The 24045-nt window shown below is 48.6% G+C and overlaps 1 protein-coding gene and 1 long non-coding RNA gene across 2 annotated transcripts in view; one reads left to right on the top strand and one right to left on the bottom strand.

Moving 5' to 3' along the window:
* The window catches only part of NOL9 (nucleolar protein 9), a 48792-nt gene extending 27854 nt beyond the window's left edge, over window positions 1–20938 (top strand). Inside the window, exons 6-12 of the mRNA XM_082274578.1 lie at window positions 130–227; window positions 2341–2502; window positions 3232–3517; window positions 11264–11369; window positions 16549–16726; window positions 16891–17024; window positions 20804–20938. Of these exons, the coding sequence (XP_082130704.1) occupies window positions 130–227; window positions 2341–2502; window positions 3232–3517; window positions 11264–11369; window positions 16549–16726; window positions 16891–17024; window positions 20804–20914 (1075 nt within the window). The 3' untranslated portion in view covers window positions 20915–20938. The remainder of the gene's footprint in view (window positions 1–129; window positions 228–2340; window positions 2503–3231; window positions 3518–11263; window positions 11370–16548; window positions 16727–16890; window positions 17025–20803) is intronic.
* A 1441-nt stretch (window positions 20939–22379) lies between these two features.
* LOC309568708 lies at window positions 22380–23485 on the bottom strand. The gene is made up of 4 exons (XR_014226048.1): window positions 23361–23485; window positions 23185–23227; window positions 22904–22971; window positions 22380–22512 (listed from the first exon to the last, which is right to left on the bottom strand). It is a non-coding gene; the product is annotated as an uncharacterized lncRNA (long non-coding RNA).
* Window positions 23486–24045: the final 560 nt, after the last annotated feature.

Raw genomic sequence — 24045 nt, 5'->3', positions numbered from 1 at the left:
AGTGGTTAAATAGTTTGGGTCATCAGGGTTCACACACAACTGAATTTTTAGCTGCAAATTAATCATTGAATAAAGTTATTCATATAAAAACATTTTAGAGATGGCTAAGTGGTGTTTTCTTTCCCCCAGCATTCCATGCGTCGGCTACTTGGAGTGTGACTTGGGACAGTCAGAGTTTACACCTCCCGGCTCTATATCCTTGCTGAACATAACCAAGCCTGTTCTGGGTAAGTGTCTGTCTTAAAGGTGGGCTTTGTTTTACTAGGATAAGTTCCATTGGAGCCGATCTAAAATCTATATTTACCTTAAAGTTGGCCATGGATGGAGCAAAATTTAACAGGTTCAGCAGGGACCGTCAATCCATCTGCGGCTGTTCCCGCGACAGATCTACTGATTGACAGATGGGTATGTTGTTCAGCAGCTGCATCTGTTGATTAGTGTATTCTGACAGTGGAGGAGTCCCGCTGTGAGAATACAATGACACAGCAGGGAGGATTCCTCCAGCCACTTCATTTTGTGTGGTAAACCTGACACTTAAAGCGGAGTTCCAGGCACAAAATCAATCTTTTTTTTTTTTTTTTTTTTTGTGCCCGTCCGCTAGTTCTCCATCACCTAAAAAGGAATTGGATAGTTAGGTTCTTTTTTTTTTTTTTTTTTTTTTTTTTTACTCACCTTGTAATTGAAGATCGAAAATACTCACCTCAGGGTACTTCCTCCCTCAGCGCCGCGGCTCCGCCGTCACTTCCTGTCTCGCGATGATTCCTGGGAGCTGAACGTCATCGCTCCCAGGAATCAATGCGACGGCACCGGCCCCGCTCATCACTTCCGGGGCGACGCCACATTCCCCTGCTAAACAGCTTCTGGGCCTGCCCAGAAGCTGTGGAGGAATGCGGCGCCGCACCGGAAGTGACGAGAGGGGCCGGTGCAGGCGCATTCTGGGAGAAGAGGACGCGGAAGAAGACGCAGAAGAGGACCGCGCCGGCTTCAGCTGCCCACAAGAGAGATGGCAACGCTGTGGAAGAAATTTTATAAGTGAGTATTTCATCTTGCAGGTAAGTGCGAACCGGGACAGATCAGAGGCTAGCCATTGTGGAATGTGCTAGCCCGGACTGTCCCGGGGGTATGTTTATTGAAAAATGGTTTCTGTGCCCGGAACTCCGCTTTGACGCTTTTTGGAGACCAGTGACACTAATACAGTGATCACTGGCTGAGAAGGGGTTAACAGGGGCAATCAAAAGGGTTAACAAAGACCAAACGCAAATGGAAGGCGCACGCACAAGCCATAAAACTACACACAACGTTGGACAGTGGAGACACACATGTCGCATTAACTTTGCGGGGTAAACCGCTGACTTGTTTTGGGTGCGCACCCCCCTTCCTCAGAGCTAGGCTACGCTGAGCACCTCAAGGCAAGTGCTTTAAGTGGGAAAATCTTTTTTTCAAGGAATACGTCCTCAAGAAGGCAGGAAAAAATATTTTTTTTTTTTTCTAATATCCTTTTAACAAGTCCAGGGAGGTGCTTTGACTGGGGAAATGTAAATATCAGTGTCCCTGCTTAGCAGGAACATAGGACCAGCACATTCCCCTCTCACAAAATGGCGTTCTGCCTTGTTTACGTAGGCAGATAGTCGTTCTGCCTTTCTCCTGAGCAATCGGCGGGTCCCGGTGGACATCATGTCCGCCAGACCCGCTGATTGGCTCTCCCTGTGTCTAATCACAGCGGAAGGGGGTCACTGTCGGCGTGCGCACCCCAGACCTAGAAGGTCTGATTAGGTATCGAGGTTTAGAATACCTTGCGCAGAAGGACCTGCAAATTCGGGTGTTCACCAAACGGGCGAACAAGCGATGTTCGGGCCAAATACCACCAGGAGAGATCGCCGGTGCCCCCCGGCGGCGATCGCGGCCTCTGGCCCCGTGGATCAGCTTCCCCGCTGGTGAGTGGGCATGTGTGCCCCCAGGATTGCTCCCGCGAACCGCCGTACAGGTACGCCGATTTACGGGAACCTGCCGACTTAAAGTTTTTTTACAGCGGCTGGTCGGCAAGTGAAATCCTTGGGCAGGTAACACAGCTCCAATATATCTAGTCCATCTATTTTTAGCCAATTTTGCCATCATAGTAGTCCTCCACATGTTTTTTATTTTTTTTACTGTTTCTATTTTTTCTTGCGTTCATTGATGGACACATCCTTCTCTTTATCCATGACCAAACAGGGTTTTATAGCCTCACCTACAGGACACTAGTTTTGGTCACAGATAAAGAACAAGAGATGTGTCCGTCAACGATCGGAAGAGAAAATATAAACTGAGAAATGAGTAAAAAAAAATCGTTTGTTTTTGCAGGTCCTCCATATACACATCAAAGTGATGCCCAGAAGATGGTCTTCTTTGGAGAGACGTCGTGTGAACAGGAGATAGAACGGTTCATTGAATCTGTGAAGTATGTCATCACGGCTTACAAGAGGGAGCAGCCACTTATTGTCAACACCATGGGATGGATTAAAGGTGAGCCATTGGATATGTTCGGTTCTTAAAGTGGTTGTAAAGGTAAAAGAGGTGTTTATTTTTTGTTCCCTAATGTGTTCTCTGCATTAGGGTAAAAAAAAAAAACCTTTTAACCTCCTCCGGCCTGCCCACCCACCATATTGTAAAATGATGGCAGACGGGATCTTTTCTCGTTCTGGGACGACGTCCCCCCAGTGTCACCACTCTTGCGCGGTGGGCGTGCCGTGTCCGACCCCCGATCTCAGTAAAGAGCAGATGATGCGGCTTTTTACCCATGTGAATCGGCGGTATCCAATCACAGCTATTCGCATACAAACACAAAAGTGCTGTTTATCGGCTCTCATCGCCTCACACTGATGGAGTGTGTGGCGATGAGAGCCAATCAGCGGCATTCACTCACAGGGCAGACCTGTACAGATAACCGGGGCACTGATGCCCACCAGTGCAGCCTATCAGCGCACATCAGTGAAGGAAAAAATTTACTTATTTAAAAAATTTTCTGAAAAACCAAGCAAAAATAAATTGCAGCAGCCCATGTACTGTTGCATTGTGTATGGTACATTGTTAGGTTGAAAAGACACAAGTCCATCTAGTTCAACCCAAAAGTGAACTATACCTTTATGAAGGAACGTCTTGGAAAAAAAAACAGCAACATCCTATATCTGCGTGGAGTTGCCCTTTAATATTTACATCCTTGCTATGTCTTTTTTTAAATTTCTCCCCCCTCAGGGTTTGGATTTCTTCTCCTGATTGACCTAATCCGCCTGCTGTCCCCTAGCCACGTCGTACAGATCGTTGCAGAGGGAGGCGAACGCATGGAGCCACTCACCCCTGAGTATATGAAGAGCGCAGCTGGGTACATGACAAAGGCCTCGTCTGACACCAAGTACAAGAACAAAGAGCTGGACTCCTCCGATGAAGAGGAAGACTCTGACCTTCATTTTAGACCTTCATTAGGACATGAACTGCTTCAAATAGAGAACAGTTTTAGTGGAGCTGGATATACAGAGACTGTGTAAGTAACGAACGTTTGTAAGAGTTCAGTGTCTGCAATGACCAACTTAAAGGTAGTCCAGTTACTTGACCCCTGGTGCCCAACATGCAGCCCAAGCGGTCTAAAGAGGAGGAGGAGAGCGAGGCAGGAGCATGTGATCTGTTAAGTGGGATGGGGGAGGGAGGTTAAACTTTCACTGCCATACCCAGCAATGAGGGGGGCTAACTGCTAATGCAGGTGGTGAAGTTAAATTTCACTACCAGTAACCACAGTGGCGGGGGTTAAATTTCACTGCCAGTGTAGGGAGTGGGTGGGTTACCTTTCACTGCCATAGACTGCCAATGCAAGCAGGGGCTTGGAGGGTTAAACTTCAAGGCCAGTAACCACCATTGCAAGGGAGGGGGCAGGAATGTTAACATTTTACAGTCATTGACCATAAGTTCAGTAGGGCAGTGGTCCTCAACTCCGGTCCTCAGGGCCCACTAACAGGCCAGATTTTAAGTATTACCTTGGGGAGATGCAGACTAGAGTACTGCAATCATTGAGCAGCAAATGAGATCACCTGGGATGTAGTTTAGTTATCTTGCAAACTTGGCCTGTTAGTGGGCCCTGAGGGCCAGGGTTGAGGACCACTGCAGTAGGGGATGGTGGCTAACGTTCACTGCCACTGACCATCCAGTATGTGGGGTAATGGTACTGATGACAGTGCTGGGGGCTATTGCTGATGCCAATTATTTCATTCACTAATTTCACAGGTGGGGTTGCTTATTGAATCCACTGACACCAAAACTGGGGGTTATTTTGTCCACTGACTACAAAGCTGTGGTTTGTTATTGCATCCACTGAGACTAATCCTGGGAGATAATGCTGGAGCTTATTGCGTCCAATGACGACATGGGTAGGGGTTTTTGTTGGGTCCACTGACACATATGCCCAAGGTAGTTATTGGGTCCATTGACACCAATGCTGGGTCCTGTTGGGTCCACTCGCACATATGCCAGAGGTAGTTATTGGGTCCACTTACACAAATGTTGTGTCCACTTACACCAATGTTGGGTCTTGTTGGGTCCACTGACACCTGTGCTGAGTCTTGTTGGGTCCGCTGGCGCCCAGGCTGGGTCTTGTTTGGTCCGCTGGCGCCCAGGCTGGGTCTCGTTGGGTCAGCTGGCGCCCAGGCTGGGTCTCGTTGGGTCAGCTGGCGCCCAGGCTGGGTCTCGTTGGGTCAGCTGGCGCCCAGGCTGGGTCTCGTTGGGTCAGCTGGCGCCCAGGCTGGGTCTCGTTGGGTCAGCTGGCGCCCAGGCTGGGTCTCGTTGGGTCAGCTGGCGCCCAGGCTGGGTCTCGTTGGGTCAGCTGGCGCCCAGGCTGGGTCTCGTTGGGTCAGCTGGCGCCCAGGCTGGGTCTCGTTGGGTCAGCTGGCGCCCAGGCTGGGTCTCGTTGGGTCAGCTGGCGCCCAGGCTGGGTCTCGTTGGGTCAGCTGGCGCCCAGGCTGGGTCTCGTTGGGTCAGCTGGCGCCCAGGCTGGGTCTCGTTGGGTCAGCTGGCGCCCAGGCTGGGTCAGCTGGCGCCCAGGCTGGGTCAGCTGGCGCCCAGGCTGGGTCAGCTGGCGCCCAGGCTGGGTCCGCTGGCGCCCATTGCTGGGTCTCGTTGGGTCCGCTGGCCCCATTGCTGATGGGTTACTTTGAGCAAAATAGTGACATTAGTACTTCTGTCAAGTAAGTGCTGTATAATCAGGATTTCTCTTACGTCCTCCGACAGTCGCCGCCTCTTCATATTCGTCACATATGGGGGTATTAGACTTTGCTCCGAAGGAGTAGCTAGGCAACAGAATATGTTAACAATAAAGCTTTAACATATCCCACCCTCAAGGGGTGGTCCCCTCAGTCAATACCCTCCTACTTCCTGCAACCATATCCCAGTTTTAATGTCTAGCTTGTCAGGAGTGGCTGGCTCTCTCTGTGCTGGGACTTTTTGTCCCAGACTCTTTCTTCTTTTTAATATTTTGTTTGAGTTTTTTTCTCTACCTTTACTTAGCTGTTATTTTGGTCAGCATTAGTTAGTTCTTCGGACGAAGAGGATCATGCGGACTGGGTCTCGGGCTGATCCCCCTGATCGCAGGTCGTGGGTCAGTGGCTTCCCAGTCTGCCATCGAGCGTTCAGCCAGGTAACGCTCCTGGCACAGTGAACGACCCATCCCTGTTCGGTGCAGGGATGTTTGGTGAGGTGGCTACCTCACCGGACGCTGTGCGGTTTCTTAACCGCCATTGTGTGCGTCTTGAATTGCGACTCTCCCTGCCTCATGTGCAGCGGCTTGTTCGCCTGTGCGGGTTCCCCACGCCATGTGAGGTAAGTGTATCTATGTGGGGACCTGTCTGTCTGGGGGGGGTCTCAGTCTGGGACTGTGTAACCTGCCTTTATTCACACTGCTTGTCTCCCTATCTCTCGGCTGCATGCTGTGGGCTGCAGGGGGGGGGGGGAGCTGTGTGACACTGTGTGTGTCAGGCTGGGCAGTGTGGGAAGCTGTGTGCTGTGGGGCATGTTTTTATGGCATGTTGGGGCATATACAGCGATCGCTGCGGCGATCTAACATGTATCCATATAATGGGATAAGCTTGTGTGTGTTTTTATGCACTATGGAGCGGCGATTTCGGCGCCAAACGACGCCATTTTACCGGCGCCCGCTCCGGCCGCATGGTTTACATGCACGGCGGCCATTTTCTTGTAGCCTCCATAGGCTTACATAGAGCGCCCTGGCAGCATCACTTCCTCTTTCCTGGAACACGATCGAGGCAGCAGCAGCGGCGAGGGTCTCCTCAGGTTTTATCCTTCTATTCCTGTTTGCCATTGCCTGTATTCAGTCTGTATATTCCCTGTGGGGGTCTCATTGTGCCTGAGTGTAGTGCGGTGGGCTGCGCTTGCCGCGCTTGCTGAAAGGGGGCAGTTAACCCTTGGTTGTCTGGCATACAGGGGCAATGGATTCTCAGGAGGGCAAGTTTCCCACAGTATTGGTGGAAAGCCAGGGGACCGCTGTTTCCCCCCCAGGGGGGGGTTTTAGCCACTATTGTGGCTGGCCTTGCTGCCCAGGTGCAAATGCTGGTGGCTGCTCAATCTACTAAACGGCCCAGAGTTGCTCTGTCCTCTGATTCTGAGGGTGAAGGTGATGGGGCTGTTCTAACAGGGACCCCTTTATCGGGGTCCCGCTCCTCTCTTGATCTAGTGGGGTCTGAGGTGGAGGCTGAAGTTGAGGGGGTCGATAATTCTCCCCCTGGCTCGCCTGAAGAGCTTGCAATCATGGATGAGTTGATTGCTTCCATTAAGCAGACGCTGCGTTTGCAGGACGAAGTGTGTCCTCCCGCTGCCTTGGCGGCTTATGGGACGCAGAGAAAACGCAGGACGCCGCAGGTTTTTCCCTGCAATGCCGATTTTCAGCGCGCTGTTAAGGATCAATGGCGCGATCTGCGCAAACCTTTTGCGGTACCAAGTAAATTCAAGCTGCGTTATCCTTTCTCGCCTGCCACTGATGAACGGTGGTGTGTGCCTCCACCAGTGGATCATGCAATTGCGGTTTTGAACAAAGCCACTGCGATTCCTGCAGAGGGTTCCCCTGTTTTCCGTGATGCCACGGATAGGAGACTGGAGTCTCTTGCCCGTCATACTTATTCTGTTACGGGTTCTATGCTTAAGGCTCTGTTTGCTTCTCTCATGGCGGCCCAGGCGATCGCAAGTTGGACGCAGATGCTTAGGCGCGTCCTAGTGGCCGATTCGGCCTCGGCGGCGACCCTGGATATGGTGGATCAGATCCACCAGGGTGTCATGTATCTGTGTGATGCGGACCTGGACCTGATTCCGTTGGCTGCACGTGTGCACAGCGTGGCGGTGTTGTCTCGCCGCCTGGTTTGGTTGAAATGTTGGTCGGTGGACCAATCTTCACGTAAAACCTTAGCCAATCTGCCTTATGATGGGTCTCGCCTTTTTGGGGAGTCCCTGGATGTGTTGATTAAGGGGATCACCGGGGGTAAGAGCACTCTCTTGCCCCATTTCCCCAAGGCTAAGGGGGCTTCTGGGAAGAAGCATGCGAATTTTCGGCCCCCTCAGGGGTCCTTTCGTGCCTTTCGGCCGCACTACAAGGGCAAACCGTTCAAAGGCCAAGGCTCTCAGAAGAAGCCCTGGTCTGGGAAACAGAAGTCCGGCCAATCCGGACCTGCGGCCCATAACAGTTCGGCCTGAAGGGGCGCCCTCACCCAGTTTTGGGGTGGGGGGACGCTTGCTCGGTTTTCTTCAGCCCTGGTTGGCCCGTGTGCGGGACAGATGGGTTCTGGAAATCGTTCGATCTGGTTACAAGATCGAGTTTCTCTCTCGGCCGGAGAGCAGATTTTTTCCCTCAAATCTACAACTGTCTCCAGAGCGCCTGCGGGATCTGCACCTGGCGGTGCGGGACCTGAGGGCTCAGGGTGTGGTGGTTCCGGTGCCTCATCGGGACAGATTTCGGGGGTTTTATTCCAATCTGTTCACCGTGCCCAGGAAGGAGGGCAAGGTTCGTCCGATTCTGGACTTGAAAGCTCTGAACCGCTCTGTGCGGGTTCGCAAGTTCCGCATGGAGTCCCTGCGCTCGGTGGTGGCTGCCCTGGTTCCGGGGGAATTCATGGCCTCCATCGATTTGAAGGATGCGTACCTTCACATCCCCATATTCGAGGGGCATCAGAGATACCTTCGATTTGCCATTGCGGAGGATCACTACCAGTTCGTGGCGTTGCCCTTTGGGCTCGCCTCGGCTCCGCGGGTCTTCACCAAGGTGCTTGCACCGGTTCTGGCATTATTGAGGGCCCAGGGCATTTCTGTCCTGGGGTATCTGGACGACATTCTGATTCGGTCTGCGACCAGTCAGGGTCTGGAGAAGGACCTGTCTGTCACAATGCAAACTCTGCAGGAGTTCGGTTGGACGATAAATGTTCCAAAGTCGACACTGAGTCCGTCGGTTCGTCTTCCCTATCTGGGAATGATACTGGACTCGGTGCAGGCGAAGGTCTTCCTGCCGGAAGACAAGCTCAGGACTCTTCAGGAGGAAGTCAGGTCCCTCAGGGACGTTCCACACTCGTCTCTGCGGACGTGTATGAGATGTCTGGGATTGATGGTCTCGGCCTTCGAGGCGATTCCTTTCGCTCAGTTTCACACGCGGGGTCTCCAGGCGGAGATCCTGTCCAAGTGGGACGGGCGACCTCAATCTCTGGATCTTCAGATCTCGTTGAGTCATCGCACCAGGGAAAACCTTCTGTGGTGGCTCCAGTCCCCGTTGGTGTCCGGGGGCAAGTCGTTTCGTCCGATCTCGTGGACGATAATCACTACGGATGCCAGCCTGTCGGGCTGGGGTGGTGTTCTGGGCGTTCTGTCCGCCCAGGGGACCTGGTCGGAGGGGGAGTCTTCCCTCCCGATCAACATTCTGGAATTACGTGCGATAAGGCTCTGTCTTCATCGCTGGACGGACCGGCTGCAGGGCTGCCCGGTTCGGGTGCAGACGGACAATGCCACGGCGGTGGCATACATCAACCACCAAGGGGGCACCAGGAGTGCCCGAGCGGCTCGAGAAGTGGCCGACATTCTGTCTTGGGCCGAGACTCATGTCCCGGCGATAACGGCGGTTCACATTCCGGGAGTGGAGAACTGGCAGGCGGACTATCTGAGTCGCCAGACCCTGGATCAGGGGGAATGGTCTCTCCATCCAGCTGTCTTCCAGATGTTGTGCGCGAAGTGGGGTCTTCCAGATGTGGACCTGTTCGCGTCTCGCCTCAACTACAAGGTGAAGAGGTTCGTGGCAAGGACGCGCGACCCTCGGGCAGACGCGTCGGACGCGTTAGTGGCCCCGTGGCATCAGTACAGGCTGATGTACGCTTTTCCACCGATTCAGTTGCTGTCCAGGTTCCTTCGCAGGTTACACTCGGAACGCAGCACGGTGATTCTTGTGGCACCGGACTGGCCTCGCCGGTCCTGGTACGCAGACCTCGTGAATCTGGCGGTCGACGCCCCCTGGCGTCTGCCTCTTCGAGACGATCTACTGTCTCAAGGACCGATTTACCATCCTGCTTTACAGTCGCTGGCTTTGACGGCCTGGCTGTTGAGACCGAGGTCCTGAAGGAGAAGGGTCTCTCTCCAGAGGTCGTTCATACCTTGATCAACGCGAGGAAGTCTTCCTCGGGAAAGGTTTATTACCGTACTTGGAAGGCCTATTTTGCCTGGTGTGAGTCCAGGGGGTTTTCACCCCGCACGTACTCGGTTTCCCGTGTGCTGTCTTTCCTTCAGACGGGTGTCGATCAGCGTTTGGCGCTGGCTACGATAAAGGGTCAGGTATCTGCGCTGGCCGTTCTGTTTCAACGTCCCGTGGCTTCCAACTCCTTGGTTGGCACTTTTATTCAGGGTGTGCGACATCTGGTTCCTCCTAGGAGGGATCCTTTGCCCCCCTGGGACTTGAATCTGGTTCTTTCTGTGTTACAACGTGCTCCTTTTGAACAGATCAGGGAGATCTCGTTGTCTCTGTTGTCCAAAAAGGTCGCCTTTTTGGTGGCGATCACTTCGGCTCGCAGAGTGTCGGAACTGGCGGCTTTGTCCTGCAAGTCTCCGTATCTGGTTGTTCATTTGGATAAGGTGGTCTTGCGACCTAATCCTTCTTTTCTGCCGAAACGAGTTTCGGAATTCCATCTTAACGAGGATATTGTTTTGCCTTCGTTGTGCACGAAGCCTAAACATCCAAAGGAGGTGAGATTGCACTCTCTGGATGTTGTTCGGGCGATTAGGGTTTACCTTAAATCGACTGAGTCTTTTCGTAAGACGGACTCCTTGTTTGTTCTTCCAGAGGGTCCTCGGAAGGGCATGGCGGCTTCGGCCTCTACCATCGCCAAATGGATCAGGCAGACCATTGATCAGGCCTATGCCTTGCAGGGGAAGGTTCCCCCTGTGCCTGTGAAGGCGCACTCTACTAGATCACTGAGTACGTCTTGGGCCTGCCGTCATGGGGCTTCTGTAGCCCAGGTGTGTAAGGCGGCGACCTGGTCGACCGTGCACACTTTCACAAAATTCTACAAAGTAGATGTTCAGGCATCGGCGGATGCTTCCTTTGGCCGCAAGGTTCTTAGTGCGGCTGTTCCATAGGGTCCCTTGTTGGGGACTCCTGGCTGTTGGGATATTTTTGTATTCCCTGTTTTTTTTGTCTTTTCCTGGGTTGTTGCTCCTGTTGAGCACTTATTTTTGCTGTTGCCCAGCTGGTTTCCTTCCTTTGGTAAGGTTCCTTTCTTTGATGTGGAGACTGCGTTGCCTTTCGGCGCGGATGCGTTTCCCACCCCTCATGTTTGCACTGCTTTGGGACGTCCCCATATGTGACGAATATGAAGAGGCGGCGACTGTCGGAGGACGTAAGAGAAAACGGAATTTTTGTAAAATCTTACCTGTAAAATTCCTTTCTCTGAGTCCTCCGACAGTCGCCGCCCCCGCCCCTCTTTTGGGGTTGAATGTATACTCTACTGCTATTCCACTAAAACTGAGATATGGTTGCAGGAAGTAGGAGGGTATTGACTGAGGGGACCACCCCTTGAGGGTGGGATATGTTAAAGCTTTATTGTTAACATATTCTGTTGCCTAGCTACTCCTTCGGAGCAAAGTCTAATACCCCCATATGTGACGAATATGAAGAGGCGGCGACTGTCGGAGGACTCAGAGAAAGGAATTTTACAGGTAAGATTTTACAAAAATTCCGTTTTTTTTCAGCTTTATTTTCTCCTTTCAGACGATGTCACGGCTGGATCCTGAGAGATCTTGCCATGTTGGGCTACATTGGCAAGTTGCAGCAGTTTGAGCAGATCGTTCCTATTAACAGCTTGGTGCCTTACGAGGTCAGTATAGAGAGATCCTGGTAACCAACTCTCTCTCTTTACCTCCGTCTTTCTCACAATTGAGGCAGAAAGTAGATCAGTGCCAGCGCATTGTCATTCTGGTGCTAAATGAAAAAAGTAGATGCGATATTCTGGGCTCATCAAAGAAAAAAGAATGTCCTCCATCCATACAAGTGAGATGGCTGGAGGAATCCTCCCCGCTGTGCCATTATATTCTGACAGCAGCATTCCTACATTGATCAGAGGCTGCAACTGCTGATCAACAATAGTTTTCCAACATTCCCGTTTAACCATTTCTGGACCGGAAGGTTTTACCCCCTTAATGACCAGGCCATTTTTTGCAATGTGGCGTTCCTTTAACTGACAATTGCTCAGTCATGCGACACTGTACCCAAATAAAATGTATGTCCTTTTTTCCCCCCCACAAATTGAGTTTTCTTTTGGTGGTATTTGATCACCTCTGCTTTTTTTTTTTTTTTTTTGCGCTATAAACATAAACAAAAAAGCGACCATTTTGGAAACAAAAACGATTTACTTTGTTATAAAACAGTCAATAAATTTTTTTTCCCCTAATTTAGACCAATTTTGTATTCTGCTACATATGATTGGTAAAAAAAAAATCCCAATAAGTGTATATTGATTGGTTTGCGCAAACTTTATAGTGTCTACAAACGATGCAATATCTTTAACTAGTAACTGTGGCGATCAGCGATTTTTGGCGTGACTGCGTCATTGCAGCGGACAAATCGGACCTCTGACACGTTTGACACTTTTTGGGGACCACTAACATGATTACTGTGATCTGTGCTAAAAAACAGTGCACTGGCAGGGAAGGAGTTGTGTGTCCTAGGGGGTGCTTACTAACTGTGGGGGGGTTGCACTGATTGGGGGAAGACAGAGATCCTGGTTGCTGCTTGGCAGGAACACAAGATCCTCTATCTTGCCCCCTTGCAGAAGGGCGACCTGCCTTGTTTACATAGACAGAACGCCATTCTGCCTCCTCTCCCGGAGATGATCGCGGTTGGCCGGCGGACATCGGACCCGTTGATTGATACCCCCGCTAGCCAATCACTGCGCGATGGCGCCTCCGGCAGAGCAATGGCGCCATCTAGTGGCTATTGAATGAAACAACATACAGGTACGTAACTTTGTGCAATAGCGCCACTTTGCCGCTGTATATATAAGGCAGCCGGTCAACAAGTGGTTAACAGAAGTTTAAAATCGTTTAGGCAGGAATGGTCACAGATGGATGGAAATTCGGTTGGTGCCTGCTGAACCGGCCAAGTTTCGATCCATCTTTGGCCAGCTTGAGTGTGTCATTACCTAAACTTGATGTTTGCACTGGCAGGCAGACATGGATTGCTATTGTCCTGAGGATTCAATGTTCGTATGAATTTGGTTCTCAAGATGGAATGCACAAATGAGAGGATTTGAATTTCTGTCCATCGAATTCAAATTTTTACACAGCTCCCCCACACTGTACAACCAGGCTAGTGACCGGACTTATCTCTGCTCTAGTTGTTTAACCACTTTCCGACCGCCCGCCCGCCCCCACTAGGCAGCAGGGATGCTGATCCATTGGGCCGGCGGCCGCAATGGCACCCACGATCGCTCCCTGCTGAGAGAGAACGAAGGTCTGCTTTTGTAAACACAGCTGACCGTTCGTCTCTCTGAAATGAACACAGAGCGCCTGTGATCCTTCTGTTTAGGCACACAGGTCTCTGTGTTGATTCCATAAGCTCATTCGCCAGTGGGGAAAGCTGATTCACGGGCCCAGCGGCTGCAATTGCCGCCGGGCGCCCAGTCGCTCCCCATTGAGAGAGAACGGCGGTCTGTGGTTGTAAACACAGCAGACCGTTCTCTCAGAAATCAATACAGAGCTCCTGTGATCCTCCTATTTAGGAGCACAGGTCCCTGTGTTGATTCCACAAGCCCATCCCCCACACAGTTAGAGAGCACCCACTAGGCTCACATTTAACTCTTTGATCGCCCCCTGGTGTTAACTCCTTCTCTGCCAGTGTCATTATTACAATAACAGTGCATATTTTTAGCACTGATTACTGTAGTAATGTCACTGGCCCCCAAAAAGTGTAAAAAATGTCAGTTAGGGGTCCGATCTGTCCGCCGAAATGTTGCAGTCCCGCTACTAAAAATCGCAGATTGAAGCCATTACTAGTAAAACAATAAATAAAAATGACAAATCTTTCCCCTAGTTTGGTTTGCGCAAAAGTTATCGCATCTAGTTTGTAGATGCGATAACTTTTGCGCAAACCAATCAAAATACACTTATTGGGATGCTAGATATGTAGCAGAATACAAACTGGCCTAAAAGGATGAAAAATTCAGATTTTTACATTTTTTTTTTTTTTGAGAATGTTGTATAGCAAAAAGGGAAAAATTTTTTTTTTTTTTTTTTTTTCAGAATTGTCGATCTTTATTTGTTTATAGCGCAATAAATAAAAATTGCACCGGTCATCAAATACCACCAAAAGAAAGCTCTGTTTGTGGGAAAAAAGGACATCAGGTTTATTTGGGTACAGCGTTGCACGACCATCCAATTGTCCATTAAAGTAACGCAGTGCCGAATCACAAAAAATGGCCTGACCATTAAGGGGGCAAATCCTTCCGGTCCAGAAGTGGTTAAAGGAGAATTATAGCCGAAGCACGTTTGGCTGTACTTCACCTGAGGATCACAGGGGTGCAGTTCGTTTTGCTCTCCTGTGACCCCTTTTCAGCAGACAGCAGGCTGAAGCCCACTGTTGGCTGATGTCACAGAGCTGGTCCAGGCTCAGGATCCACCCACATGCCTTGACTGGCACCTGACTCGGCCTCTGAGCAAGCCGCTGAGCTTGAGCCACTTGAGCTGGTGACTGTCAGTGGCTCTCTGCTCTGGCCCAAACCCCCCCCCCTCCACAGCCCAGCACTCCAGTGAGTGGGGGAGGGGGGGGGCCAGAGCAGAGAGCCACTGACAGTCACCAGCTCTCTGCTCAGGAAGCTCCGAGAATCGAGCAATCGGCATTGTTTGAGCACGGGACTCATAGGTTTCTGAGGCTCTAATTTGGCTTCAAAAAGGTTGGGCTGAACCCACCCACTTTTGACCTTCGTGAATCTGTATTTGCTATTGTCTTATGGCTTCTCCTCCCGGCCAATCAGGACAGGAGGCAAATCTTAAAGTGGTTGTTAACCTTATATAATCCTTTGTTTTTCCTAATGATAGGTGCTTCTGTCTGTGTTTTATAAAAAAAATGCTGGCTATACCGGATTTCAGAGCCCCGGCCGGCTTTGTCCTCTCCCCGTCTGACAGCTGCAGTGGGCGGGGCCGAGATTCCCCCGCCGATGGCATGTGGGACGAGAGGAGAAGAGAGCTGCGGGTCATGTGAGCGGCACTCTGAAATCGGGTATAGACTGCTTTTTGTTATAAAACACAGAGATGGGATTACCTGACATTAGGGAACACACAGGATTATATATGATATTACAAGTCATTTCAGCAGCGGGAGGGCACCTGAAACAGAGCAGACAGGGAGTAGGGAGAGGATGGAAGAGCTGCGGATGAGAGGCATGTAAACTGACCACGGTGTCAGGGCTCAGCAGCCATGATGAACCGTGGTCAGTTTACAGGAGGAGGGGGGCAGAATCGGGCAGGTTTTTCAGGTGATCTAGTGGGCCAAATGACTCAGCACAAGCACTGTGCTGTATACCATGCTTTCACCACTTAAAGACCGCCCGCTGCAATTTTACTGCGGCAGGTCAGCTCTGTCCCGCGAAACAACGTAACTGTACGTCGCTTAGCGGGGGCGTGTGCATGCCCATTCACCATGGAGGAAGCCGATCAGCGGGTCGAGCGGCCGCAATCGCCACCAGGCATCAGCAATCACTCCTCGTAAAGCCAGAATGGCGGTCTGCCATTGTAAACACAGCAAACCGCTGTTCTCTCAATTATGAACACAGGGATCCTCTTTCAGAACCCGGTGTTCATGCAGAAAGCCCATCTCCCCCCCACAGTTAGAAAGCACCCCCTAGGGACAAATTGAATCCTTTGATCACCCCTAGTGTTAACCCTTCTCTGCCAGTGTCAGAACAATAACAGAGCATATTTGTAGCACTGATTACTGCAGTAATGTCACTGGTCCCCCCCAAAAGTGTCAAAAATGTCAGTTAGGGGTCCGATCTGTCCGCCGCAATGTCGCAGTCCCGCTAAAAAATGCTGATCGCCGCCATTACTAGTAAAAAAATAAATAAAAATTGCATAAATATTTTCTCTAGTTTGTAGACGCGATAACTTTTGCGCAAACCAATCGATGTACACTTTTTGGGTTTTATTCACCAAAAATATGTGGCAGAATACAAATTGGTCTAAAATGATGAAAACATTTTTTTGATTTTTATTTATTTTTTTGGGAATGTTGTATAGCAGTAAAAAAAAATTTTTATTTTTTTTTTCAAAATTGTCACTTTTTTTTTTTTTCGTTATAGTGCAAAAAATAAAAAATCGCACAGGTGATCAAAGCTCTATTTGTGGGGGGAAAAAAAGGACATCAATTTTATTTGGGTACAGTGTTGCATGACCGCACAATTGTCAGTTAAAGTAACGCAGTGCCGAATTGCAAAAAATGACCTGGTCGTTAAGGGGGCAAATCCTTCCGGTCCAGAAGTGGGTCAAGGAACAGGATCTTTGTTATCCTAAAAAAAAAAAGACCGGATTAGCCGGGCAGGGAAGCCGCGACCATAGATGGGGGGTGAGTGTGACCCATTTTCAATGCCCTGGCTGAAGGAAGGAGGTTCTTAACCAAGATTTGCCTATACATGGCCCCGCCCATCGTTTCCTTCGATGCAGTGAAGTTGTCCTGTCCCCTAGGCAGAAAAACATCCCCAAAGTATAATGTTTCCACCTCCATCTTTGACTGTGGGGATGGTGTTCTTGGGGTCATAGGCAGCATTCCTCCCCCCCCCCCCCCCCCCAAAAAAACTAAAAAAAAAATTGAGCAGCAGCGGGCACTGGGGAGGAACAGTGTCAGTTCCTCTCTCCTGGTGTAGTGCCGCCGGACGCATTCCCCTGTTTTTGCTGACATACATGTAGCGGTTGGAGCTCTGTGAACCTAACATCTTGCTGTGAATGTATTCTATGGCAAGCAGGTAAACCTGTATAACCTAGAGCGTGTGTTCTTGTGTTTTCTAGGTGCCTTTTAATGCAGTAGCACTTCGAGTCATCAACGCCCATGTCGCTCCATCACACATCTTGTACACAGCGAACGCTAGCTGGGTCGGCCTGTGCCACATTTTGGATGACGTCGGGAGCCAGAGCAGCGGCCCGGTGATCCTCACGCAGACCCCAATCTGTGACTGCCTGGGGTTTGGTGAGTGGTGACAGAGGGAAAATGATATACATGGCTAGTCATAAGAGTAAAGTGCCGATTTGGGCTCTTGTTTTATTTCTCCAGGAGAGAAGAGATCAAATGGAATTGGCGGACGTGGGCGACCAGTAGCTTGTTACATTGACAAATTGTTCTTGTCTCACCAGGTATTATTCGGGGAATTAATATGGAGAGAAAGGTTTACCACATCCTTACACCCATCCCTCCAGCTGTTCTGCGATTGGTGAACTGCCTGCAAATTGGAAACATATCTATACCCCACAGCATCTTCAAGAACCAGGTACCATTAGCTGAACTGATTTTATTCTCTGTAGAAGTGGAGAGTAAGGGGGGGGGGGGGTATGATCTCCTTATATAAAAACATAAGGGGGGGGGGGATATGATCGCCATGTATAAATAAGGGGGGGTGGGGATATGATCACCATGTATAAATAAGGGGGGGGGGATATGATCACCATGTATAAATAAGGGGGGGGGGGGGAGATATGATCACATGTATAAATAAGGGGGTAGGATATAATCGCCATATATAAATACATAGGGGGGCGGGGGGTATGATTGCTATGTTTATATTAAGGGGGATATTATCGCCATGTAAATATAGATAAGGGGGAGATATGATTGCTATATATGTATTAGGGGGGGATATGATCCCCTTGTATAAATACATAAGGGGGGGAGAGATATGATTGCTATGTATATATTAGAGGGGGATATTATCGCCATGTATAAATACATAAGGGGGAGATATGATTGCTATATATGTATTAGGGGGGATATGATCGCCATGTATAAATACAGAAGGGGGGATATGATCGCCATGTATAAATACATAAGGGGGGGGATATGATCGCCATGTATAAATACATAAGGGGGGGGATATGATCGCCATGTATAAATACATAAGGGGGGATATGATCGCCAAGTATAAATACATAAGGGGGGGGATGTGATCGCCATGTATAAATACATAAGGGGGGGATATGATCGCCATGTATAAATACATAAGGGGGGGATATGATCGCCATGTATAAATACATAAGGGGGGGGATATGATCACCATGTATAAATACATAAGGGGGGGATATGATCACCATGTATAAATACATAAGGGGGGGATATGATCGCCATGTATAAATACATAAGGGGGGATATGATCGCCATGTATAAATAGATAAGGCATTGCAAGGCTGACAGTTACAAGCATGACTCCCATAGGCAGAGGCAGGATAGGACTTGTAGTTCCGCAACAGTTTGAGACCCCTGCATTAAGGTATCAAAACCTTCTACCTTTAGAACCATCTCCCCATGCTCACACACAAATGTGCACATGCACGTAGGTCCCACATGCATATGTAAACAGTGATTGCACCACCTGGTAGGTATCACCATGAATGCCAGAGAGGGATTATAGTGTTTTTTTTTTTTTTAATAAGTGTAACATACATGAAATTGAAATAAAGTCACAGAAACATGCAAACATGACAATAATTGTCATAACCCTAATCAATCTGGTAAGGAGCACCACCTAGACAAAAGCAAGAGTCATGAAAATTGGGGAATGTGGTCAGCTCCACCGTATCCTGTCTAATACAACAATGCATGTAATATACGTGACCTCGTTGTGACATAAAATCTGTATTCAGTACATTGTAAAGACGAGAGAGGTAGAGGATAGTAGACCGGGTGTAATGGATCTTTTCTATAGATCTATTGGTTCATCTGTACAATGAAAAAACATGCACCAAGAAATCCTGGGGTCTGATTGACCCTGAATCTTTTCCACGTTAGGAAGAATATTATGCCATTAAGCCTGGAGTAGAGGGCAATGCCATAATATATAGACATGAGTGGCAATTCTGCCACAACCCCTCCTACCATGGAGGTAAGATTTTGGAAAGCATTGTACACAATTTAACTTTTTCTATTTTGGAGGAGTTTGAGGAGTGATGGCAGCTGTAATATAATCGCTTTTTGATCCTCAGTAATATTTGTGTAGAATTATTTTTCCCACTGTAGCAAATAATCAGGAAACAAAGACTTATCGATCGATGTTGGGGGCTTCATACATTTGCGAGAGACATCTTGTAGGTTGTTCAATTTGAGGCACATTCAACCGAGTTCAAATCCTTAAATGAGTGGATGGATTTTGGGAAAGCGAATTAAATGAGCGTCTCCAGCTTTATCCAGGAGTGAGATTCTTCATCAATCCATGGTCCCCTTTAAGGGGATTATCAGAGTGCTTAGTACTGTGAGATATCAAAAGTGGACAGTCAGGTGACCATCAATGAAATTGGTAGTCTTGTACAGTGGTCTCCAAACTGCTGCTCAGGGCCAGATGCGGCCCTTTGCTTGCTTTTATCTGGCCCTCGGGGGTCTATTTTATCCACTCACACCAATGATGGGGCACTATTCCCCCACCCCTCACACCAATGATGGGGCACTATTCCCCCACCCCTCACACCAATGATGGGGCACTATTCCCCCACCCCTCACACCAATGATGGGGCACTATTCGCCCACCCCTCACACCAATGATGGGGCACTATTCGCCCACCCCTCACACCAATGATGGGGCACTATTCGCCCACCCCTCACACCAATGATGGGGCACTATTCGCCCACCCCTCACACCAATGATGGGGCACTATTCGCCCACCCCTCACACCAATGATGGGGCACTATTCGCCCACCCCTCACACCAATGATGGGGCACCATTCCCCTACCCCTCACAGCGATGACGGGGGCACTGTTTCCTCCCCCCTGGCGCCGATGACGGGGGCACTGTTTCCTCCCCCCTGGCGCCGATGACGGGGGCACTGTTTCCTCCCCCCTGGCGCCGATGACGGGGGCACTGTTTCCTCCCCCCTGGCGCCGATGACGGGGGCACTGTTTCCTCCCCCCTGGCGCCGATGACGGGGGGCACCGTTTCCTCCCCCCTGGCGCCGATGACTTTTTCTACACTCAATGGCCACAGTCCGGCCCCCCGTACAGTCTGAAGGACTATAAACTGGCCTTTTTTGTTTAGAACGTTTGGAGACCCCTAGTCTAGTATAACATTGAAAAAAAAAATGCAGCGCTAAGAATGGATAAAAATAAAGTGCATATATAGTGCAAAGTAATAAACTGTGTGACAAATGGTACTAAAAATACATAATGTAGCCAAATATAATGTTGATAATGGCTAAACGTTGCAATTAATAGGGAAAGAAGCCCAAAGTGAGTCCAAGGTGCAAAGTGAAAAGCAGGAATCTTCAAACGTTGTTGTTCCATGTGATTTTTTTTAACCTTGTTCATAAGAACCACATCCAACATCAGAGGGGGGGGGATTACCAGATGAAGAGGACTCGCATAGGCTTATGCCTAGTGGGTCGATGGATGGAAAGCCAGAGAATATCCGAATGGGCTGCAATCGTGACAACAGCCTCAACAGATTGACCTCTCAGATAAGGTAGTGTTAACAGTGGAAATCCAGATATTAAAGGAGCCACACTTTCTTCTCCACAAATGCTCAATAGAAAACTCCACATAGTGTAAAACTTCACATCATCTTCTACCTTCTCTTATGCTGGCAGGAGTACAGTACGTGCTGACCGAGACCTGGAGTGTTTCAATGTGTGTAGGCAATGCTTCTGGTCTAGTATAGAACGAAACAAAATAGTAGGTATGACCGAGTAAAGGAATAATTGGTGAGTTATGAACATCCAAGATGAGTATGTACATTAAAGAGTCCCAGAGCAATAACGTTTAGGAAGTAAGAGGCTATGTTTGCATTCGGAATCCATTGGAAAATGCTCCAGTGCTTTTTGACAATCCGCCTGCCTTTGCTAGTCCCAGGACAGGGAACCTTCAGCGATACCTAGTGGTCAGATTAGTGTGCCGCTCAGGAATTAAAGAATGCCAGCTTCAGCCTGAGGCTTCTTACACAGGTATTTTGACAGATTTCTCTGTTTTCTTCTTTCTGGATCTGGAGTCTGTTATGTTCGCTCCCTTTTTTTGTTCAGTGGGCAGTTTTCAATTTTTTTATCTAAGCAATTCTCTTCTCTCTCGTTTCTCAGCCTGGAATTAATGTGGAGGTTCCCTACGTCACCTCAGACTATGACTTCACAATCTACGGCTCGGGGAAGATGAAGAGCAAGAAACACCTCAAAAGGCGCGAACATCTCTAAGTTTTTGTTATTTCTCTTTGTTTTGCTATTGTGTTGTTTTATTAAATTATTTTTTTTTTTTTTTACAATTCAGCTTTTGAAAAGGCTTTTAAAACATGTAAAACCAGTGTAAGCCCAAATATCAAGTTCGTATATATAAAAAAAAAAAAAAAAAAATAAGAGTTCAAGTTGCATCAGTGTTACAAATAGAACTAACAGCCAAGGAGGAGGGGCACTCATTCAGTCTGTATCAGATTCTAATACAGTCAAGGAAGGCACACCCGGCCAATGTGTCCCAAACTAATACAGTCATAGGATGCACACTCAACCAATGTGTCCCAGATTCTAATATAGTTAAGGAAGGTGCACTCGTCCAATGTGTCCCAGACTAATCCACTCAAGGAAGGAGCACTTATCTAATGTGTCCCAGACTAAGACAGTCAAAGAAGGCGCACTCATCCAATGTGTCCCAGATTAATACGGTCAAGAAAGGCGCACTCAACCAATGTGTCCCAGATTCTAATAGTCCAGGAAAGCTCGCTCGTCCAATGTGTCCCGGACTAATACAGTCAAGGAATGCGCACTCAACCAATGTGTCTCAGGCTAATATGTTTAAGGTAGGCACACGCATCCAATGTGTCTCAGTTTCTAATAGTCAAGGAAGGCTCGCTTTTCCAGTGTTTCCCGGACGAATACAGTCAAGGAATGCGCACTCAAGCAAAGTGTGTCAGGCTAATATGTTTAAGGTAGGCACACTCATCTAATGTGGCCCAGATTCTAATACAGTCAAGGAAGGTACACTCTGCCAATGTGTCCCAAACTAATAGTCAAAGGAAGGCGCACTCAACCAATGTGTCCCAGGTTCTAATATAGTCAAGAAAGGCGCACTCAACCAATGTGTCCCAGGTTCTAATATAGTCAAGAAAGGCGCACTCAACCAATGTGTCCCAGATTCTAATCTAGTCAAGGAAGACGCACTCAACCAATGTGTCCCAGGTTCTAATATAGTCAAGAAAGGCGCACTCAACCAATGTGTCCCAGATTCTAATCTAGTCAAGGAAGGCGCACTCAACCAATGTGTCCCAGGTTCTAATATAGTCAAGAAAGGCGCACTCAACCAATGTGTCCCAGGTTCTAATATAGTCAAGAAAGGCGCACTCAACCAATGTGTCCCAGATTCTAATCTAGTCAAGGAAGACGCACTCAACCAATGTGTCCCAGGTTCTAATATAGTCAAAGGCGCACTCAACCAATGTGTCCCAGATTCTAATCTAGTCAAGGAAGGCGCACTCAACCAATGTGTCCCAGGTTCTAATATAGTCAAAGGCACAATCAACCAATGTGTCCCAGATTCTAATCTAGTCGAGGAAGGCGCACTCAACCAATGTGTCCCAGGTTCTAATATAGTCAAGAAAGGCGCACTCAACCAATGTGTCCCAGGTTCTAATATAGTCAAGAAAGGCGCACTCAACCAATGTGTCCCAGGTTCTAATATAGTCAAGAAAGGTGCACTCATCCAATGTGTCCCAGGTTCTAATATAGTCAAGAAAGGTGCACTCATCCAATGTGTCCCAGGCTAATACAGTCAAGGAAGGCGCACTCATCCGATGTGTCCCAGACTAATAGTCATAGATTGGGCACTCAGCCAATGTGTCCCAGATTCTTATATGGACAAGGAAGGCTCACTGATCCAATGTGTCCCAGATTCTTATACGGACAAGGAAGGCGCACTGATCCAATGTGTCCCAGATTCTTATACGGACAAGGAAGACGCACTCATCCAATGTGTCCCAGGCTAATACGGTCAAGGAAGGCGCACTCAACCAATCTGTCCCAGACTAATAGTCATAGAATGGGCACTCAGCCAATGTACCCCAGATTCTTATACAGTCGAAGGCGCACTGATCCAATGTGTCCCAGGCTAATACGGTCAAGGAAAGCTCACTCATCCAATGTGTCCCAGACTCATACACTCAAGGAAGGCGCGCACTTATCTAATGTGTTCCAGACTAAGACAATCAAAGAAGGCGCACTCATCCAATGTGTCCCAGATTCTAATACAGTCAAGGAAGGCACACCTATCTAATGTGTCCCAGACTAATACGGTCAAGAAAGGCGCACTCAACCAATGTGTCCCAGATTCTCATAGTCAAGTTAGGCTCGCTCATCCAATGTGTCCCGGACTAATACAGTCAAGGAAAGCGCACTCAACCAATGTCCCAGGCTAATATGTTTAAGGTAGGCGCTCTCATCCAGTGTGTCCCAGATTCTAATAGTCAGGGAAGGCTCACTTATACAATGTGTCCCAGACTAATACAGTCAAGGAAGGCACACCTATCCGATGTGTCCCAGATTCTAATACAGTCAAGAAAGGCTTACTCATCCAATGTGTCCCAGATACTAATATAGTCAAGAAAGGCACACTTAACTAATGTGTTCCAAACTAATAGTCAAGGAAGGCAAACACTATACCAATCTGTCCCAGACTAATAGTCATAGAATGCACAATCAAACAATGTGTCCCAGATTCTAATATAGTCAAGAAGGTGCATTTAAGCAATGTGTCCCAGATGAATACAGTCCAGGAAGCGCAGTCAACCAACCTGTCCCAGATTCTAATAGTCAATAAAGGTGCAATCAACCAATGTGTCCCAGATTCCAATACAGTCAAGGAAGGTGCACTCAAGCTATGTCTTGCATTCTAATATAGTCAAGGAAGACGTGCTCAGCCAGTGTATTCCAGACTCTTACGTTAAAGGAAAACGTACTTGACCAATGTGTCCCAGACTAATACGGCCAAGGAAGATGTATTCATCCAGTGTTCCACATTCAAAGTCAGTCAACAAGGGGCACTCAGCCAAGGTGTCCCAGAATAATACAGTCAAGGAGGTACACTCTACCAATGTGTCCCAGATTCTAATACAATGAAGGAAGGTGCACTCAGTCAGTGTGACCTAGACTAATACAGTCAAGGAAGGCGTACTCCGTCAATGTGACCCAGACTTAGTCCATTGTAATAGTAATACCATTAATAGAAGAGCAAGCAGCCATGGATTATGCAATGTCCCTGCAATATGTCCATCTAACTCACTATCATCAAAACCAGTAAACGTCACAATCTCCTTCCAGGTATTTTTTGTTTACGGTGTATG

Source organism: Pelophylax lessonae (genome assembly GCF_965119305.1).
Source record: "Pelophylax lessonae genome assembly, chromosome: 12".
Classification (NCBI taxonomy): Eukaryota; Metazoa; Chordata; class Amphibia; order Anura; family Ranidae; genus Pelophylax; species Pelophylax lessonae.
The sequence above is the reverse complement of the archived record's forward strand: the minus strand, read 5'-3'. Positions and strand labels throughout refer to the sequence as shown.